Below are 16,175 nucleotides of genomic sequence, written 5' to 3'. Positions count from 1 at the left end.
CCTATCCTTTTCTTTTTGAGATTTTTTTTAACTTCTCAAAAACAGTTACATCATTGCTTTTTTCTTTCATTGCTGTGATTTAGGACTGTGAGCACGTAAGTCAGACCGCTGAAGAGTTCTATACAGTAAGATGCCAGGTGGCAGATATGAAGAATATTTATGTAAGTAATGCCAGGCTGAGATGTGTAGCATAGATCACAATTATAAATGAGTGCAGTCAAGCATGAGAGACTGCACCGCATGCTATTGAATATGTTGACGCTCTCTGTATCTGTAGGCTAGTTTTGGTGTATTTCTAGGTTGATATTACTAGGTCATTTGGCCGAATTGTTTCATCTTTTCAGTGCAACATGCCATCGGCTGGTGCCATTTGGAACTGGCTGTAAAGACTGTGTCACTGTCAGTAATCGCTTTCTCCCTTCTGTGTTTTAAAAATGCTATGGCCATGTTTTATATCAGAGAATTGTAAATGTCAAAAGATTTGATATATACAAGTACTATTGCTTATTAAGATCGTTTAAAACTTACCCAAAAATAATTTTTAGGTTTTTGATTTTTTTAAACAGCTATTAATCCCCACAGTTTTGGAATTTGAATTTAAAGCACTTGAATTCTTTGGGACAGCTTGAAATATTGAGTACCATTTTACTGAATTGGTTCCTTAATTTTGTGTTTGGATTAGGAACTGGTTTTCCTGTCAAACTCTTCTTTTAGTTCACATACATGCTCTTTTTGCAAACTTTTTCACACCTTTGACCACCTTCCATAACTGTCCATAATTGTTAATTAAACTTACTGTAAGATTGAAAGAGAGGGGGTTGTAAAGCAGGCCATGCTAGCACAAGATCTAAATATCTAGGATAAATGTAAGCTCCTTTTTTTGTTTATTATATGTAGGAATCTCTTGATGAAGTAACTATTAAAGATACCTTGGAAGGTGACAACATGTATACGTGTTCTCATTGTGGGAAGAAAGTGCGGGCTGAAAAAAGGTATGATTAAGAAGAACTAAACATTCCTTATGTTTCTTTTTAGTAGGTTACTGAAATTACTATTTGAATTAGAGTAATCCTTTATATGAAACAGGATTGTGGTTTCGTTCAGTTTGCTACTGTGTATGCCTGTTGAGGATGTGGTCCCTGTGCAAATGAGCACATAACTAAGAAATCAGATTTCCAAAACAAAGGATATAAGGTATCTGAGCAAAAGATCACCTAGACAGTAAAATGTTCGTGACCTTTTTTTAAGAAATTTGTAGAAATTATACCTTTTGAAATCTGTAACTTTTCCCGGTTTTAAAAGATCAAATTCTTTCAGTTTGTTCAGTGCTTGTGAAGATCAAATTCTTTCAGTTTGTTCAGTCATTATTCATCATGCAGAATAATTGCTTAGGTTTCATACATAACCCCAAATTTCTTAATTAAAATTAGTAGTTTTAAAAACGTTTCCGTATTTTAAAAATTTGCTAATAAAGCAAAAGCTAAATAAAAATTTTATATTGTCTTTATATTGCAACTAATGATTTCTTTGTTTGAGATGAAAAACCTCATAGTTATTTTTGTAGCTGTGGATCAAAGAATAACCTGCTCTAAAATCGTTATTGTGAAGTTTATGAGATGTAATACCAGATGTGTTCTGCACTGAAACTTGCCTGTTACAAGATCGTAACTCAGTCTAATGAGGGGATTTGCAATGTTAAATTCATTCATGACTCATTTTACAATACAATTTTAGAAAACTGGCATTCATGCCATATTGAGCATATTTGATGTTTCTTTCGAGTCTAAACAGAATTGTTCAGTAGGCTAAGTTTGACCTTTCTGCTGCCAGTTAGACTGCCCTGCTGTAGGGCATTACGATAGCTGAATTTTATGTTTATGTGAGTTAGCAAAGATTTCCGATTTATGTTTGAAATAAATGTGTGGAAAATCTTTGTGAAAATACAGTTCAACCCGCTAAGCTTTCATAAATCATGATTATTTTTAATCCTTCAGGGCATGTTTTAAGAAACTACCTCGTATCTTAAGCTTCAACACAATGAGATACACATTCAATATGGTAACCATGATGAAGGAGAAAGTCAATACACATTTTTCATTCCCGTTACGTTTGGATATGACACCTTACACTGAAGATTTCCTCATGGGAAAAAGTGACAGAAAAGAAGGTATGCCTCATGCAATGAATTCAGCAGGCTTTGTCTGTTTCATCTGTGTCCGGCTTTCCATATACATAACATATGCACACAATTAGTGATTTTCTTTTTAAGAAGATAAAATCAAGCATAAGTTTTAATCAACCTATATTCCCAAAGTCACATATTTTATTTCATAGGAGAAAACCAGCCACTTATTTTTCTTTTCATACACTGTTCAATTTGAATTATTCTGAAATTTCTTTTTAAAGTATGAGAGAAATTACAAATAGTTACATACAGTTTGTCACTGGCCTGTTTTGGTTTTGCAGGGTAACGCTTGAACTTCAGCAAATGGCTGACTAACTGCCATCGTAAATGAGATGGGCTAACTTGGAATAACTTAGTTATTAGTCCTGGTCTCTTCAGTAGTGATGTTTTGCAAAAAAAGCTATAACTGTTTCACAAGAGTTGGGATCTATGCTGCTTGTTTTGGCTGTCTTCATTGTGGAGTTCTGAAAATTTAAGTGCAGCTACAGGAAACGTGTAATATTGAAGTTCAGGTGTTTAGGAAATAACATTAAATACTGTATTAAATTATTTCAGGTTTTAAGGAAGATGGTGACTATATGAAAGAAACTGAAAGTTATGAGTATGATCTGATAGGCGTAACGGTTCATACAGGAACAGCAGATGGTGGGCATTACTACAGTTTTATCAGAGATATAGTCAATCCCCATGCTTACAAAAACAACAAATGGTGAGTTCAGCAAAACAAAATGTTGTAATTTCCTTATGTTTAAATACCTAAACCTTGTTGACTTTGTCAGATGCAACTGTATAGGAGATCTGTGCTCTAGGTTTGCCTCAAAAGCACAAGATGTTGTATAGGTGTAAGTATATTAATTTAACGTGCAAGTTTGTCTGTTGTAGCTGTAATAGTTGCGGAGTGCCTTGGGCACGGGGGCAGTGGGAGAATGCCATGCTAGCCTGACGCTACAGCCAGTGCTTGTTTCTTGACATAAGTATCTATGACTGTTTTATCTGTACAAATAAATAGTAAGATCTAATAGATTGTCATTCACAAAATCTGGTTGTTAGCTTGGACTGAGCATACAGCTATGTTTATGACTGTGGAATTCAGTCCTTCTCATTTTGTCTGTTTTCAGTGAAACAACAATTTGAATTTTTACGTGCTTTAAACTTGTTGCATCCTATGTGGCAGAAATGGTGTTACAATACCTAGGTTATCTAAAGCTGCTCTTACTGTGCTCTTTATATGTGGAATTCGTTTCACGTTTCATTTTCTAATGTATCTTTCTGCTGATCTTTCTCTGTTGGCCAGCTCCTCTTAGATGCAACTTACAGTGATATACTGGAATATTTGATAGCATTTATTCTTCTGTCCCTTCTTTTCAAAGAGTAAAAAAAGACACAGGATCTTCTCGGGCATAAGTGAGAAAGATTAATAAACGCAATGGAGTATTTTGTTTTAATAATATTATTTATTTTTTTCCTATGACATCCTACTTATAATTTGTAAACTTCTCCATATGTTGGGCATATCGTGGTTGTGAAGAGGGAGAAAAAGTTAGCAGAGGTAGCCTGGGAAAGGGATGAGACATGGGCATGGAAATAAGGGAGCGTCTTGCTAGCTGACATAAGAAAGCAGGGAACTCTCTCTCCCACTGATTTATGGATGTCATATCTCAGATTCTCGGCTAAGGCCATGGAATAGGAGACAAGATTTCCTCGATGCTTGTTCTCTAGAATAGCTACCTGGAGCATTTTTTAAATGGTTCCAACCAGTGGCCCAGTCCCTGCTCTAAAAGGAATCCATAACAGTGTACCATTTTTCCCTGTCCTCTTCCAGTTTGAGTTCTGCTATTAGATGGAGTGGTTCTCCTTTTTTAAATTTTTATTAACATTTCACTCAAATTGAAAAGGAAAAGGCAAATCTTCTTGGGTGCATTAAAACCACATCTGACCAGAGTCAGGCTGGAAAAATGAGGAAAGTAATGAGACTCCTGATTAAAAGAAAAACTGAGGAATGGTGAAATGCTGACTCCTGATCTTATTGAAAGGAATTCACTTTTGGAATCAGTGTTTAGTTTGCTGTGATTCAAACAAGATACTAGAAATTAATAGGAACGCTTAAATCTGAAGATTCATTTGAAGTGGTTGTTATGCTTTATTTGCCCTTAGAGACAAATAGCAGTTGTTTCAAAAGCTTCCTGTTTTACAGGTATCTTTTCAATGATGCTGAAGTAAAACCTTTTGATTCTGCCCAGCTTGCTTCAGAATGTTTTGGTGGAGAAATGACTGTAAGTTATGACTTCTATTTTTGTCATGTTCAACCATTACCGTATCCCTTCTGAAGGCTTTCATGAAGGATTCCATAGTGTTCACCTTTGGTCTGCCATCTGTTCTGAACGCATATGAAACAGTTCGAAGTATTAGCTGGGTTTTATTAAACTTCTGACATCTTTGTTGTGCGGGCGATACTTTATCTTATGTTCATGTAGATAGCTGTTCTGCCACCATGGGTCTCTTCAAAGAGTCTCGCCCTCCTTTGGGAGATTAAAGACTTGGCAAAGTGAGACTGCTTGCAAGCTGGTGATGCAAGCTTTCTAGTTTTTTACGTTTTCTGTAGAACAGAAGTTAAGCTGATAAAGAAGAAGGGTCTTAATTTCTCCCATGCCGACTATCATATTATTTAATCTGTGAATATGAATCCAGATATTTTTGAGTTATAAAAGACAGGTGTCAGAAGTATAGCGTAGGTATTACTAATGGATCAAAATGAATGAGGAGTCTCTCTAAAGAAGTGGTATTTCTTCACTATATCTGCTTTTTAATCATTGTTTATTTACTTACAAAAAGGTGAGTATGCAACTAATATTTCCTCAATCCTTCACTTGGATGGCTTTGCTCAGACTGTTGACTGAAGGAATAATTACTCCAAGCTTATGCCTATTCTGGAAAAACAGGGCTTTTTGATCTTTGTCTCTGCCTTGTGTCAGTAATTTCCGGATTATGGTCTGTGAACCTCTTACGGTCAGATCGTTTGTCATTGGTGAGAGAACTGAACTAAAAGCCTGTCAGATCTGTGTAAGCTGTGCTGTTGGAAAAGCAGGAAAGTTTGAGCTCTGATATCAGCAAGTGATTTTAAGGGATCGACAGGCTTAAATAGTTTTGCTTGTTCTTTTTATTCTAAGAAGATAAAGTTTCTTAAGTTGATGTTTGCTTGCTTTCAGTAGTGCAAGGTTTTTTAATACCGTATCAGCTTTGTCTTTTGGGTCAGCTCACTGCCCTTTGAGATCAGTCTGAATATTTTCACACAGTATTAGTACAAGTAACTGTTGAACAACACTCAAACATTCTCAGGTTATGCTTAAATTGATTTTTTTTTTTATATAATTCTATATCATTATATAAAATACATTATTAATAATGCATTACCTTACTAAATCAGTACTGTAAGTAAGAAAAATTCTCTTGTCTGATAAAGAGAATGTGCAAAACCATATTTGTTTGGCAAATTGATAACATACCTTTAGGTGCCTAAAAAGAAGAGGTATCAATGAGATGGATGAGACAGGAAATTGCATGAGCTATAGGTCACAATATTGCATAGCAACTTTGAAAAATCAGAATAGGCCACTGTAGAAGAAAAAAAGAAAGATGACTACTTTGATCAAGAAATAAATTGTCAGCAGCCTCTCTGCAAATGTCTTGAAGTAGTTTGCCTGCACTTTTACCTCAAACTGTCAATAACCAGGCCATTAAAAAAGCTTGTAATTAATGATTTTACTTTCTTCTTGACAGACAAAAACTTATGATTCTGTTACTGATAAATTTATGGACTTCTCCTTTGAAAAGGTATTTCTCTTCCAAACAATTGTTATATGATTTTGTTTCTGCTTTCATGATTTATCTCTCAAAGCAAAAATTATACAGATGTTTTTTTCTTAAAGACGCACAGTGCTTACATGCTGTTTTATAAACGGATGGAACCAGAGGAGGAAAATGGCAAAGACTACAAATTTGATGTTTCATCAGAATTGCTGGAGGTACAAGTTGATTTGTTTTAACATAAATTTTAAAATGCTATAGGAAATCCTAAACAAATCAGGAATCGGAATAAACATAGGAAAGCAAATAAAATTTAAATCAATAAGATGACAATCCTTTCATTTAGCTGTCTTCCTTAGAAGAATGTTGTTTGATAGGAAGTAAATTAAGATTTCCACGATATGTAAATTTTAGGTGTTTTTTCATTCTCTACCCCATATTTTTTTAATTCAGATATCTGAATCATTCTGTTTCATATTTGTAAAAAATGGTAGAACACTCTTTGTTTGGTTTTTGTGAGTGCTTATCAACATTGTTCTGAACAGTTGCACCTTCCTTTTCATCCTTCAGTTCCTCAGCAACTTACTGCTTTGAGTGGGGACAGAATAAGAGAATAGTTCCAGCTGTTTGTTTGCCCTTTTTCTAGTGGGTTGTGAAATTCTACGTGAAAGCAGTATATGATCTGTGACTATTTGTGCTTCTTGTGATGGGTAGCATCCCCCCAGATCCATAGAGTAGCCCAGGTGTTAGTGAAAGGGGTGGGGGAAACAAAACGCAGTAACAGCTACGTCTGCCTGTTCTCCTTAGTGATTGAGGGCTGCTCTTAGGGCACCTGGCTGTTCATGTAAAGGCGCTATTTAAGCCACGTATGGTCTGTGGAACTGGAAGAGGCAGCGCACAGGAGCAGAGTGTTTCAGTAGGGATCTCGCTGTGCTAGATATGTCCCCAATTACGGGATTTGTAAGCCATTCTTCTCCCTTTTTATCTCCTGAAAAGCCAGTTTCCCTGCTCCCTCTGGCCAGAGTACTGCTTTATCATCCCTCACATGTTAGGTTCTTAAAGTAAAAGGACTGTTTGTCTGTAGCCAGCAAATCAGATCGTGCTTTTTATCCTTTTCAGTCTTAATAATAGATTCTATCAGAATTGACCTTTTAAACTATTTTGATGTGAAAACTGCTACAAACAAATTTGGTCAAAACCATCATTTTGGAGAGAGAAACAGGGCTGTGCAGTCATACAGCAGGCTAAACTAGTATTCGCTATAGTATGAATAAAATAGCTTTGAGCCAGTCCTTTAAAATGAAGAAAATGTTTCCAGAAATAACCTTTCACAAGAAAAAATTTTGCTTTCTTAGCCATGGCAGGCGTTTAAATGTTCTTAAAAATCATGCTTATGTAGTGAAATAAACTGCTTTCTTGTATCTGATGTTAGCATTTTTTCTTCAGTGGATATGGCATGATAACATGCAGTTTCTTCAAGACAAGAACATTTTTGAACATACATATTTTGGGTAAGTTTTTCTTAAAAAATGTAATATTAATGCTTCTTTTCTTCTTGCAGATTTTCATTATTTATTTTAATTAACAAATAAAATTACTGACTCTAGGTTTATGTGGCAGTTGTGTAGTAGCATCCCAAGCACACTACCAGATCCAAAAGCTGTTTCCCTGATGACAGCAAAGGTAAGTAGTTCAAAAGTATATCATGCTCATTTTAAATTTTACCTAGATACATTTTAATTCAGACATTCTATAATTAATGGTACAATATTTTTTTTTCCAGTTAAGCACTTCCTTTGTACTAGAGACATTTATTCATTCAAAGGAAAAGGTATTCTGTTTACTTCTAAATTCTCACGAAGTAGCTGCATGAATATAGTTAAAAGTATGTCTGTACTTTTTCATTTTAAAAGTGTGATTTTGAGATGTAATAAGTACCATAGATGATACAAAGTTTATGTTTAAAGATTGTCATTTAACACATTCATAGTAAGCCCTGCACAATGGAAAAAATGTGGGTTCTGGTTTTAGCTTACTTTGCCTTAGCAAAGTGTCAGGAACAACACATCTTGAGTTCTTTTCATTTGAAAATTGCCGGATGATTCGGATCTTAACAAGCACTTACTGAAGTCTGATGTGGAGAGGTTTACCTACCATTGAGCAACAGTTGTGCTCATGAATTTTTGAGAGATAAATACTAGCGTGAGCAACAAGAAAGTTCCACCTGAACCATCTTTATTCCCCATCGGGTTTTACTCTCTCATCTGTGTTGGCATAATGCTACTAATTCTAAATTGTCTGGGTTAGTAAGACTATCACTGCAAGTGCAATTGGACAGAAGCACATGAATAGCTACTACACATTACATGTGACTTGCATTCATTTCAATGTATGTACTGTTATTTTTGTGTAGGTGCAACTTATTACTAGTTTATAAAACATTTACTGTTTATAATTATATCTTAAAATGTGTTGTCCTAACTGACAGTTTAGAAATGTTTAAAGATTAAGTTGCAATTTACTATTTTACCTTAAAGTTTTTTCTGTATTTCTTTTTACAGCCTACAATGCTTCAGTGGATTGAACTGTTAACAAAACAGTTTAATAACAGTCAGGCAGCTTGTGAAGTAAGTGACTTAGGAACTCAGCAAAGTACAAACCAACTTTCTATATATTGTTTAACTTTCCTGGAGGTTCGTATCCCTGGAATATTCTGGACTATGAACTACTGTATTTGGCGTATTTGTGCACTATGAGATGAAATTCATCCTCTCTGATTACTGCAGATTCTGGGGAATGATTTGACTTTTATTTTCAGAAACCTGTGGTGAGACCACAGGTCAAAATCATTTGGTCGCTGGAATAAGAGAGAGACAGTGTCACGACCTCTTTATTTAATTGATTATTACATGCTGATTTGCGTAATTTAAGAGGTGTTTAAATGAAATCACACAAGAGAAATGGAAAGAAGGACTACTGTTGAAGGACAAGAATGGCAGGGACTGGAGTTGAATCCAGAGGAAACGGGCAGTGAGCTAAAAGGCTGAGGTGCAATGAAGAGGCTTAGAAAGGGAATAAGAACAGCTAATGTGAGACTTAGCCAAAACCAAATTCGTACAGCTCCTTGTTTGTGAAGCTGTGGATCTGGAACCCCATGTGTAGACAGACTGAAAACTCCTAGAAGAAGGAGAAAATGGAGGAATGTTTTTATATAAAACTTTTCAGGACGCTGCCTGAAAAGTGTCTGGGACAAAGTGGAGAGGGACTGAGAAACCGTAGACAAAGAATTCACTGTGGTGTTGGTGAAAACAATTTTGAGATACTGAAGAAAATTTTGTGATAGACTTTCTGTGATAGTTTAAATGTACAAGGAGCCAAATACGTACCGTATCCTGCCTTATTTAGTAGAAAAGAATTAAAATCATTGTTCTTTTATTATTCTATTATTCAGTCTAGGTTGTTAAATTGTTATGTAACATTCAGTGTTTGGGCGATGCAGTTACGGTAGTAAGGCATAGTCCTAAGATGCTTAAAATGAGTGAAGGCATTTAATATAGTAAAGAATACTCAGGTACAGTTAAAATAAGAGGAAGAACAACTTGGATTCTTTATTTTAAACTGTCTTTCCTTGTGACGAAAACAAAATTCTGGTAGTCAGAATACTGAGCTGTATTACTTGCTGAGTCAAACTTTGAATGCATTTCTGTTATTTCTATACCTTTTCTGACTCTGGAGGTAGTAAGGCTTTTTCACGTTAACATGCAAAAGGGATCTAATTCTAAACATTCTTGTTTAAGCCTGTCCTTATTCTACAAGGTTCTTCAGCTTATGCTTCATTGTAAGCATCGTTTTTTTATTCTGTTGACATCACTTTTCAGTATAAGCCTGTCCTTCCAGATAATTGAATGTAATGGCATGCAGAACACAGGGATACAAAGATACTGCATATAAATTAATCTTGGTGTTTACTGCTGTTGGTCTTTATTCCTTTCTTCTCATGCACAGAAGACATTTAGATTTCCCTTGGATTAAAACTTGCTTATTCCTTAATAATAGTAACATCAATTTCTCTTCAGACTTTAATATCATGCAAAAAGAAGATTGGACTAGAACAAGTTTGGAACAAAACTAACAAAGTATGTATCTTCTGCAGTGGTTTTTGGATCGTATGGCTGATGATGATTGGTGGCCAATGCAGATTCTAATAAAGTGTCCCAATCAGATTGTGAGACAGGTAAGAAAAACTGTTCCTTTATAAGTCAGGTGACTACTTGAGCCATGCACAGAAATGGACAATGACTATGACACATACAGTGATTCTGAAATTTTTTGTTAATACTTGTAATTGTCATCATCTTTTCTATTCTTGCATATGATTTAGAGAATGTATTTGGCCATCAGAGCATTATTGTTGCTTGAAACAAAATCGGTATCAATATAGTGCCATAGTTGTACAGTTAGGATCACAAAATGTCACGATAGATGCAAATTGAGGTTTCTACAACTCCCTTATTAACTCTACAAATTTGAACACTTTACATAAAAAAAAGTTTGGGTTTTTTTTAACTAGTTCAACAATAATTCATCAAGACACACATTCAGAAAATAAAGAAGAATAAATTACGTACATTCAGTACTTCTTAAAGCTTCATTTCTGAACTTCTGCATTCAGTTTTTTGTGGGTAGATTTAATTTTATAATATTACACCACAAAGTTTCATTAATGCCTTTTTCTGAAAAATTTCTGAAAAATTGAAAAAAAAAACACCTATTTTAGTAGCATTTCATTAATGCCTTTTTCTGAAAAATTTTAAAATTGAAAAAAACCCCTATTTTAGTAGCACATGGATATTCACAAATACAAATATTATTAATGGTCCCACTTATAAACATACTTCCTTTGCAAGTTGTTTAGGTAAAAACTTTAGCAATTACTTTATCTCACCTGAATTCTTCAATTGTGTTTCTTATTATTAAAGTAATATTTCCATATAGAACCACACATAGTTCCTGTATGGAACGCATCATTAAAGGAGTGTATTTCATGGCAAAACTATGCAAGATCTTAGGCAAAGCTCGAATCCTTGATGAATGTTTAACAAATTAAAAATTACAGGAAGGAATTTCCTTAAAATTTTCACATAAATTCTTATAGCTGGGGGCCAAATAAAAAAAACTTGCCAAAAATATCTAAACATTTCAGAAAATAGACATAGAAGGAAAAATAATGTTTGTGAGCCGCAGTCTTAAGTCATGTTTAAGTAGTATACAGTGCACACCAATATTAAAAACTATTTTTAGGGTTCCTCCATCAGATCGGTTTATAAAAAAAAGATTTGACTACTCCGTTAAAATACGATGTGTCAGTACACTAAGAAATGGAATGTGGGCGTCTCAATCTTAGCTTTGACTTTGAATCACGTAGAGCTGGAAGTGGTACTTGGAGACAGAATATTCTTTGCTTAGAAAATGTGTATTGACATATATGTAAAAGAATGAACACGTGGAGTTCATTTACTTCTGTATTTGCAGATGTTCCAACGTTTGTGTATTCATGTGATACAGAGACTGAGGCCAGTGCATGCACATCTTTATCTCCAGCCAGGAATGGAAGACTGGTAAAATAATAACACCTGAAAACTTCTACTTATTACATGCGTTACAGCAACCGCTTTTGTTTAATGAATTATCCAAAATGGTCTTAGAAACCTAAAATAGTACTGGTTTTAATCATTCTTTATTGTTCTACCCAAAGTGCTCTGATTTATTTAAAAAATATTATTGTGCTTGGAAAAACCATTGTCTAAAGATACATTGTTTGAAACATTTGTTCCCTTAGAATAGATTTTCAGCATAGTCTTTCTTTTCACTGCCAGTAATACACTGCAAGTGTAAATCTCACTACTTGTACATGAGAATCCGATTGTAAATTGGATCCAGAGGCATATAGGTACAAATTTTAATTTGTACATCCAGTAAAAGAGGTTGGAGATGAGTCTAGTCCTGTTTCATATAGCTAAATCACAGTTTTTGTCAAAAAGTAGGAAAGAACTATTGGATTCTCTTTTGTTCTGCTCATTATCAAGAGAACTGTCACTTTGTCTCCAATTATGAAATATTTATTCATTTTGATACATAATGAGATGAAGAAGAAAGTTTGGTTTTTTTCCTTTCATCTCTTGGGTTAAGCTTATGATCCTGATAATAACTTTTCTCCAGGGCAAAAATGGCAGTGTTTGTAATAACTATACTGCCATAACAAAATTCAGGACATGAAGATACAGTTTTTGTGACAAAACCTAAAATTTCATTTTCTCTGGAAGCCTTACTTTAAAAGAGTCTGTCACTTGTTTTGTTCAGTAATGAGATCCAACTTTCAGTAGATGAATAAGGTTGAAAGTGCATGTTTTCTGCCTTGTCAGGATCCTGTGTATGTGTTTAGCAGACTGCCTTTCCTTAGTTCCAGAGTAAAATCAGCTATAACAGCATTTTATCTTGAAACTCAGGAAATTGGACATGCAAATCAAGAAGATAATTTTAAGTAGGAGATCCCCTAATACTGTTTTTTCAAGAATTCTTTCCTCACTGAGAATACTGATTTTATTAACCTTTCAACATTTTGAGTGACAGATGCTACCTTACTTTAAGCCGTGTTGTTATCTAGGCTGTGCTTGGCATAAGAGAAAGTGTTAGAGATCTGAGTATGAGAGTAGGACAGAGGAGAAAACTGTAAGTTTTTCTGATTTTTTTTTATTTTTTTTTTTACCAGTTCAAGATGACTTTATGTTCTGTGTATTGTGTGAAATATCTAAATCGGATTTTCTTTTCAGTTCGGATGACATGGATGGTCCTGTGGAAGACATCGGCAGTCGCTCTTGTGTAACACGCTTTGTGAAAACACTCTTGTCAATTATGGAGCATGGTGTTAAGCCTCACAGTAAACATCTCACAGAATACTTTGCCTTTCTTTACGAATTCGCTAAAATGGGAGAAGAGGAAGTGAGTATAGCCTTGTAGTTTTGAGAATTAGGTACGTATAGGCATGTATGTATTTTCAAATAATTCAATATCTGTGTATTTCAGAGCCAGTTCTTGCTTTCACTGCAAGCCATATCTACAATGGTCCATTTCTACATGGGAACTAAAGGACCTGAAAATGTAAGTTTGAATATCTTGTGTAACAAGAACTAGTCTTTCGTATTTTATGTACATGACCATTAGTGCTGTGTCTTTCGAACAGTCTATCAGCTGTTAAATTAAAATTGCTTCACTCATGCAATTTTTTTCAACGTTTACATGAATATAATGTTTTAAAAAGATACTGAATTGGCTATTTCTCTTTAGCATAGAAATAGGTACTAAGTAGAAGCCAATAAACTTGACCTTGTCATACTATTAATGGTAACAATTGATTACTTCCTCCTATTGTACAACTTAAGCTTTTAAATTTACTTGCTTTTTTTGTTAAATAGACTACCATATCAGGCTATATAGTGGCTTCAACCAACCTAGCTTTTGCATTTGTAAATACAATTTAGTTTAAGCTTCAACGTGAAAATCAAGTGATTAGATATTTGCCTGGTTTTATTCCTATGAGTTTATTGAGTTGTTTTGAATAAAAGGACAGAACATATGCAAAACCATGTACACGCTCTTTGAAATTAAGGCTCAAAATGTCCACATTGAAGTTATCTTTTTTTTTTTTTCCTTCAGCCACAGGTTGAAGTACTTTCTGAGGAAGAAGGGGAGGAAGAGGAGGAAGAGGAGGATATACTTTCTTTAGCAGAAGAAAAATACAGGCCTGCTGCACTCGAAAAGATGATTGCCTTGATTGCTCTTCTAGTTGAACAGTCTCGCTCAGAAAGGTAAGAGCTTCCAAAAAACCAAAGTAAATTCTAATCTAAGCTAGTTCAGAAAGGAATTAGAGATTTTATGGGTTTGTTTTTCTTTTTTTTTTTTTTGTGGGCTTTTTTAACAGCATAAATGAGCTTGTATATGGGCTAATTATATTTTTCACCTTCTGAAAGACAAATGTTTTGTCATTGTTGACCAAATAGAAGACTTGGGAAATCCTTGAACACATTCAGTTGCCCACATTTGGATTTCTCTTTTTATTTGGTCTAAGTACACATATTTGTTATTTTTGTTCAGTTTTATGTCAATACCTTTATTTCCTCTTGTGTCTTGTGATACTAAAGAATATAAACTAGCACTCACAATGCTGTTTTTCCGCTTAACCTTACTTAATAATCTCTGAAGTAAAATGATAAAGGTTTTTTTCTATTTTAGGCATTTGACTTTGTCACAAAACGACATGGCAGCATTAACAGGAGGAAAGGTAACTCACTTAAATGTGGCTGTATAAGCCTCCAAAAAAATGCACGTGTGTGTACGTATGTAATTGTAGAGAGTGTACTAATATATTACTGTTTGTTGCAGGGTTTTCCTTTTTTGTTTCAACATATCCGTGATGGTATCAACATCAGGCAAACTTGCAATCTCATTTTCAGTTTGTGTCGGTACAATAATCGACTTGCAGAACATGTAAGTATCAGAAACTATAGCTATTTGTTGCAAATGTTATCTAATATGTATAATGGGGTGATTTTTATTATTTTAACTGAATAAGCACAAGTCTAAGTGAGTTTTGTTTGTTTTGTTTTTAAGATTGTGTCCATGCTTTTCACATCTATAGCAAAGTTGACTCCTGAGGTATGTAAACATACTACCTATATATTAAATATTTTGTATTAATATTTTAATGTTTACAATTACTTAAATAATCCTTTGCTAATCAAAAATCTTTCATGGAAGATGATCCATGGAAGTTTTTGTGACATTAGATGAAGTCTAACTGCACTGTATAGTAAGTTTTCTAAAGCAAAAATCTGGTATGCAGTTTAAGATGAAAGTTTTATTCAAAGCCAAATAACATATTCCTAGATTCTCCACCTCTATGAATGAAAAAAAATGATAACAATAAAATGTGCATGCTAGAATAAGTGGAGATATGTAATTATCTTTTGGTTGTTCAAGTTTTGGGGCAGTATTTTGCAGTTCTGTGCATGCAGACACATTTCCCAGAATAAATTCCTGCCCTGGTAATAACGAAAGTACAGAGTTCCGGATGTATTCTGCGTGAAAAATATACAGAGTGAAAAAATGTATGCTCACACAAGGACATTCTTGTATACTTCTGTCGGAAAAGAAAAAATAGTCAGGAAAAATTGAGGGCACGTCAAGCAGAGGAAACATGATCATGGTTGGAAAAGAAGCACATACTAAATCATTCTCATGACAGCTTTGCTTTGTGTGATAGAATGGGCACTATCAGATGACAGTCTCCTTCCCTCCTGTCATGCTAACATTTGCTACATTTTTATGCTTTTTTGCTTTGCACATATACACATGCACCGGAGACATTTTTGGTGAAGTGCAAAATACATAATAAAAACAGTAACCACTTTATTGAAGCATTGTTGAAAGCTGGGTGAGTCTTAGCAAACTTAAAAAAAAAATTCATATTAGAGCCAACACGTTAGAGTAGAAATGTTGGCGATTTCAGAGGAAAACAGTATGCCAATAATAGTGATCAGTGTAAACCCTCAAAATGTGCTTGCTTTTCGATAAACTTTTCAGGATCCATGTTACATGTTATGAAATACATAAAAATAATAGCTTCTCTGAGATAGCAAAATCTTCTATATATGTAAAACAGGATAAATTGGTGAATTCTTCAAGACTGTACAGCAGTTTTCCTCCCTTTGTTCCGAATACTGTCTGACTGTCTCCGACAATGTTGCTGTTATTTCCTTGGAACTATATACTTCCACTAAACTGATCCTATCTAGTATGATCATGTTGCCTTGCACTAGCTGTAAGAATTGGCTTAATTCTACAGTATCCATACAGTAGAATTAAGGTGTGTATATATATGTGGATTATTTACAGATTAAATAAATAATACGGGATTGAAAGTAATACGAATGTTCATGTCAAAAGTTCGCAGAAATAAATTTTTATGCAAATGTTTGGGGTTTGTTTTAAAGTCTCTAAAAAAAAATCAGTGGATGAAATGAATTAGATCAAAATGCATGTTTTTATTTTTATACATTACAGGCAGCCAATCCTTTTTTCAAATTGCTGACCATGCTAATGGAATTTGCTGGTGGACCTCCAGGAATGC

At 34.4% G+C, this 16,175-nt stretch overlaps 1 protein-coding gene across 1 annotated transcript in view; it reads left to right on the top strand.

Annotated features, from left to right (window-relative positions):
• USP34 (ubiquitin specific peptidase 34) overlaps nucleotides 1-16,175 on the top strand; it is a 122,010-nt gene that overhangs the window by 85,963 nt on the left and 19,872 nt on the right. The window contains 20 exon segments of the mRNA XM_009886078.1: nucleotides 41-161; nucleotides 898-992; nucleotides 1,995-2,167; nucleotides 2,741-2,894; nucleotides 4,380-4,458; nucleotides 5,963-6,016; nucleotides 6,112-6,207; nucleotides 7,436-7,500; nucleotides 7,597-7,672; nucleotides 7,773-7,820; nucleotides 8,551-8,616; nucleotides 10,143-10,223; nucleotides 11,522-11,607; nucleotides 12,820-12,988; nucleotides 13,073-13,147; nucleotides 13,703-13,854; nucleotides 14,279-14,327; nucleotides 14,429-14,533; nucleotides 14,657-14,701; nucleotides 16,109-16,175. The exon segment at nucleotides 16,109-16,175 is cut by the window's right edge and continues 17 nt beyond it. Of these exon segments, the coding sequence (XP_009884380.1) occupies nucleotides 41-161; nucleotides 898-992; nucleotides 1,995-2,167; nucleotides 2,741-2,894; nucleotides 4,380-4,458; nucleotides 5,963-6,016; nucleotides 6,112-6,207; nucleotides 7,436-7,500; nucleotides 7,597-7,672; nucleotides 7,773-7,820; nucleotides 8,551-8,616; nucleotides 10,143-10,223; nucleotides 11,522-11,607; nucleotides 12,820-12,988; nucleotides 13,073-13,147; nucleotides 13,703-13,854; nucleotides 14,279-14,327; nucleotides 14,429-14,533; nucleotides 14,657-14,701; nucleotides 16,109-16,175 (1,856 nt within the window).

The sequence above is a fragment of the Charadrius vociferus genome, unplaced genomic scaffold, assembly GCF_000708025.1.
Source record: "Charadrius vociferus isolate BGI_N301 unplaced genomic scaffold, ASM70802v2 scaffold455, whole genome shotgun sequence".
NCBI classification, from domain to species: domain Eukaryota; kingdom Metazoa; phylum Chordata; class Aves; order Charadriiformes; family Charadriidae; genus Charadrius; species Charadrius vociferus.
This window is presented reverse-complemented; position numbering and strand designations above follow the sequence as displayed.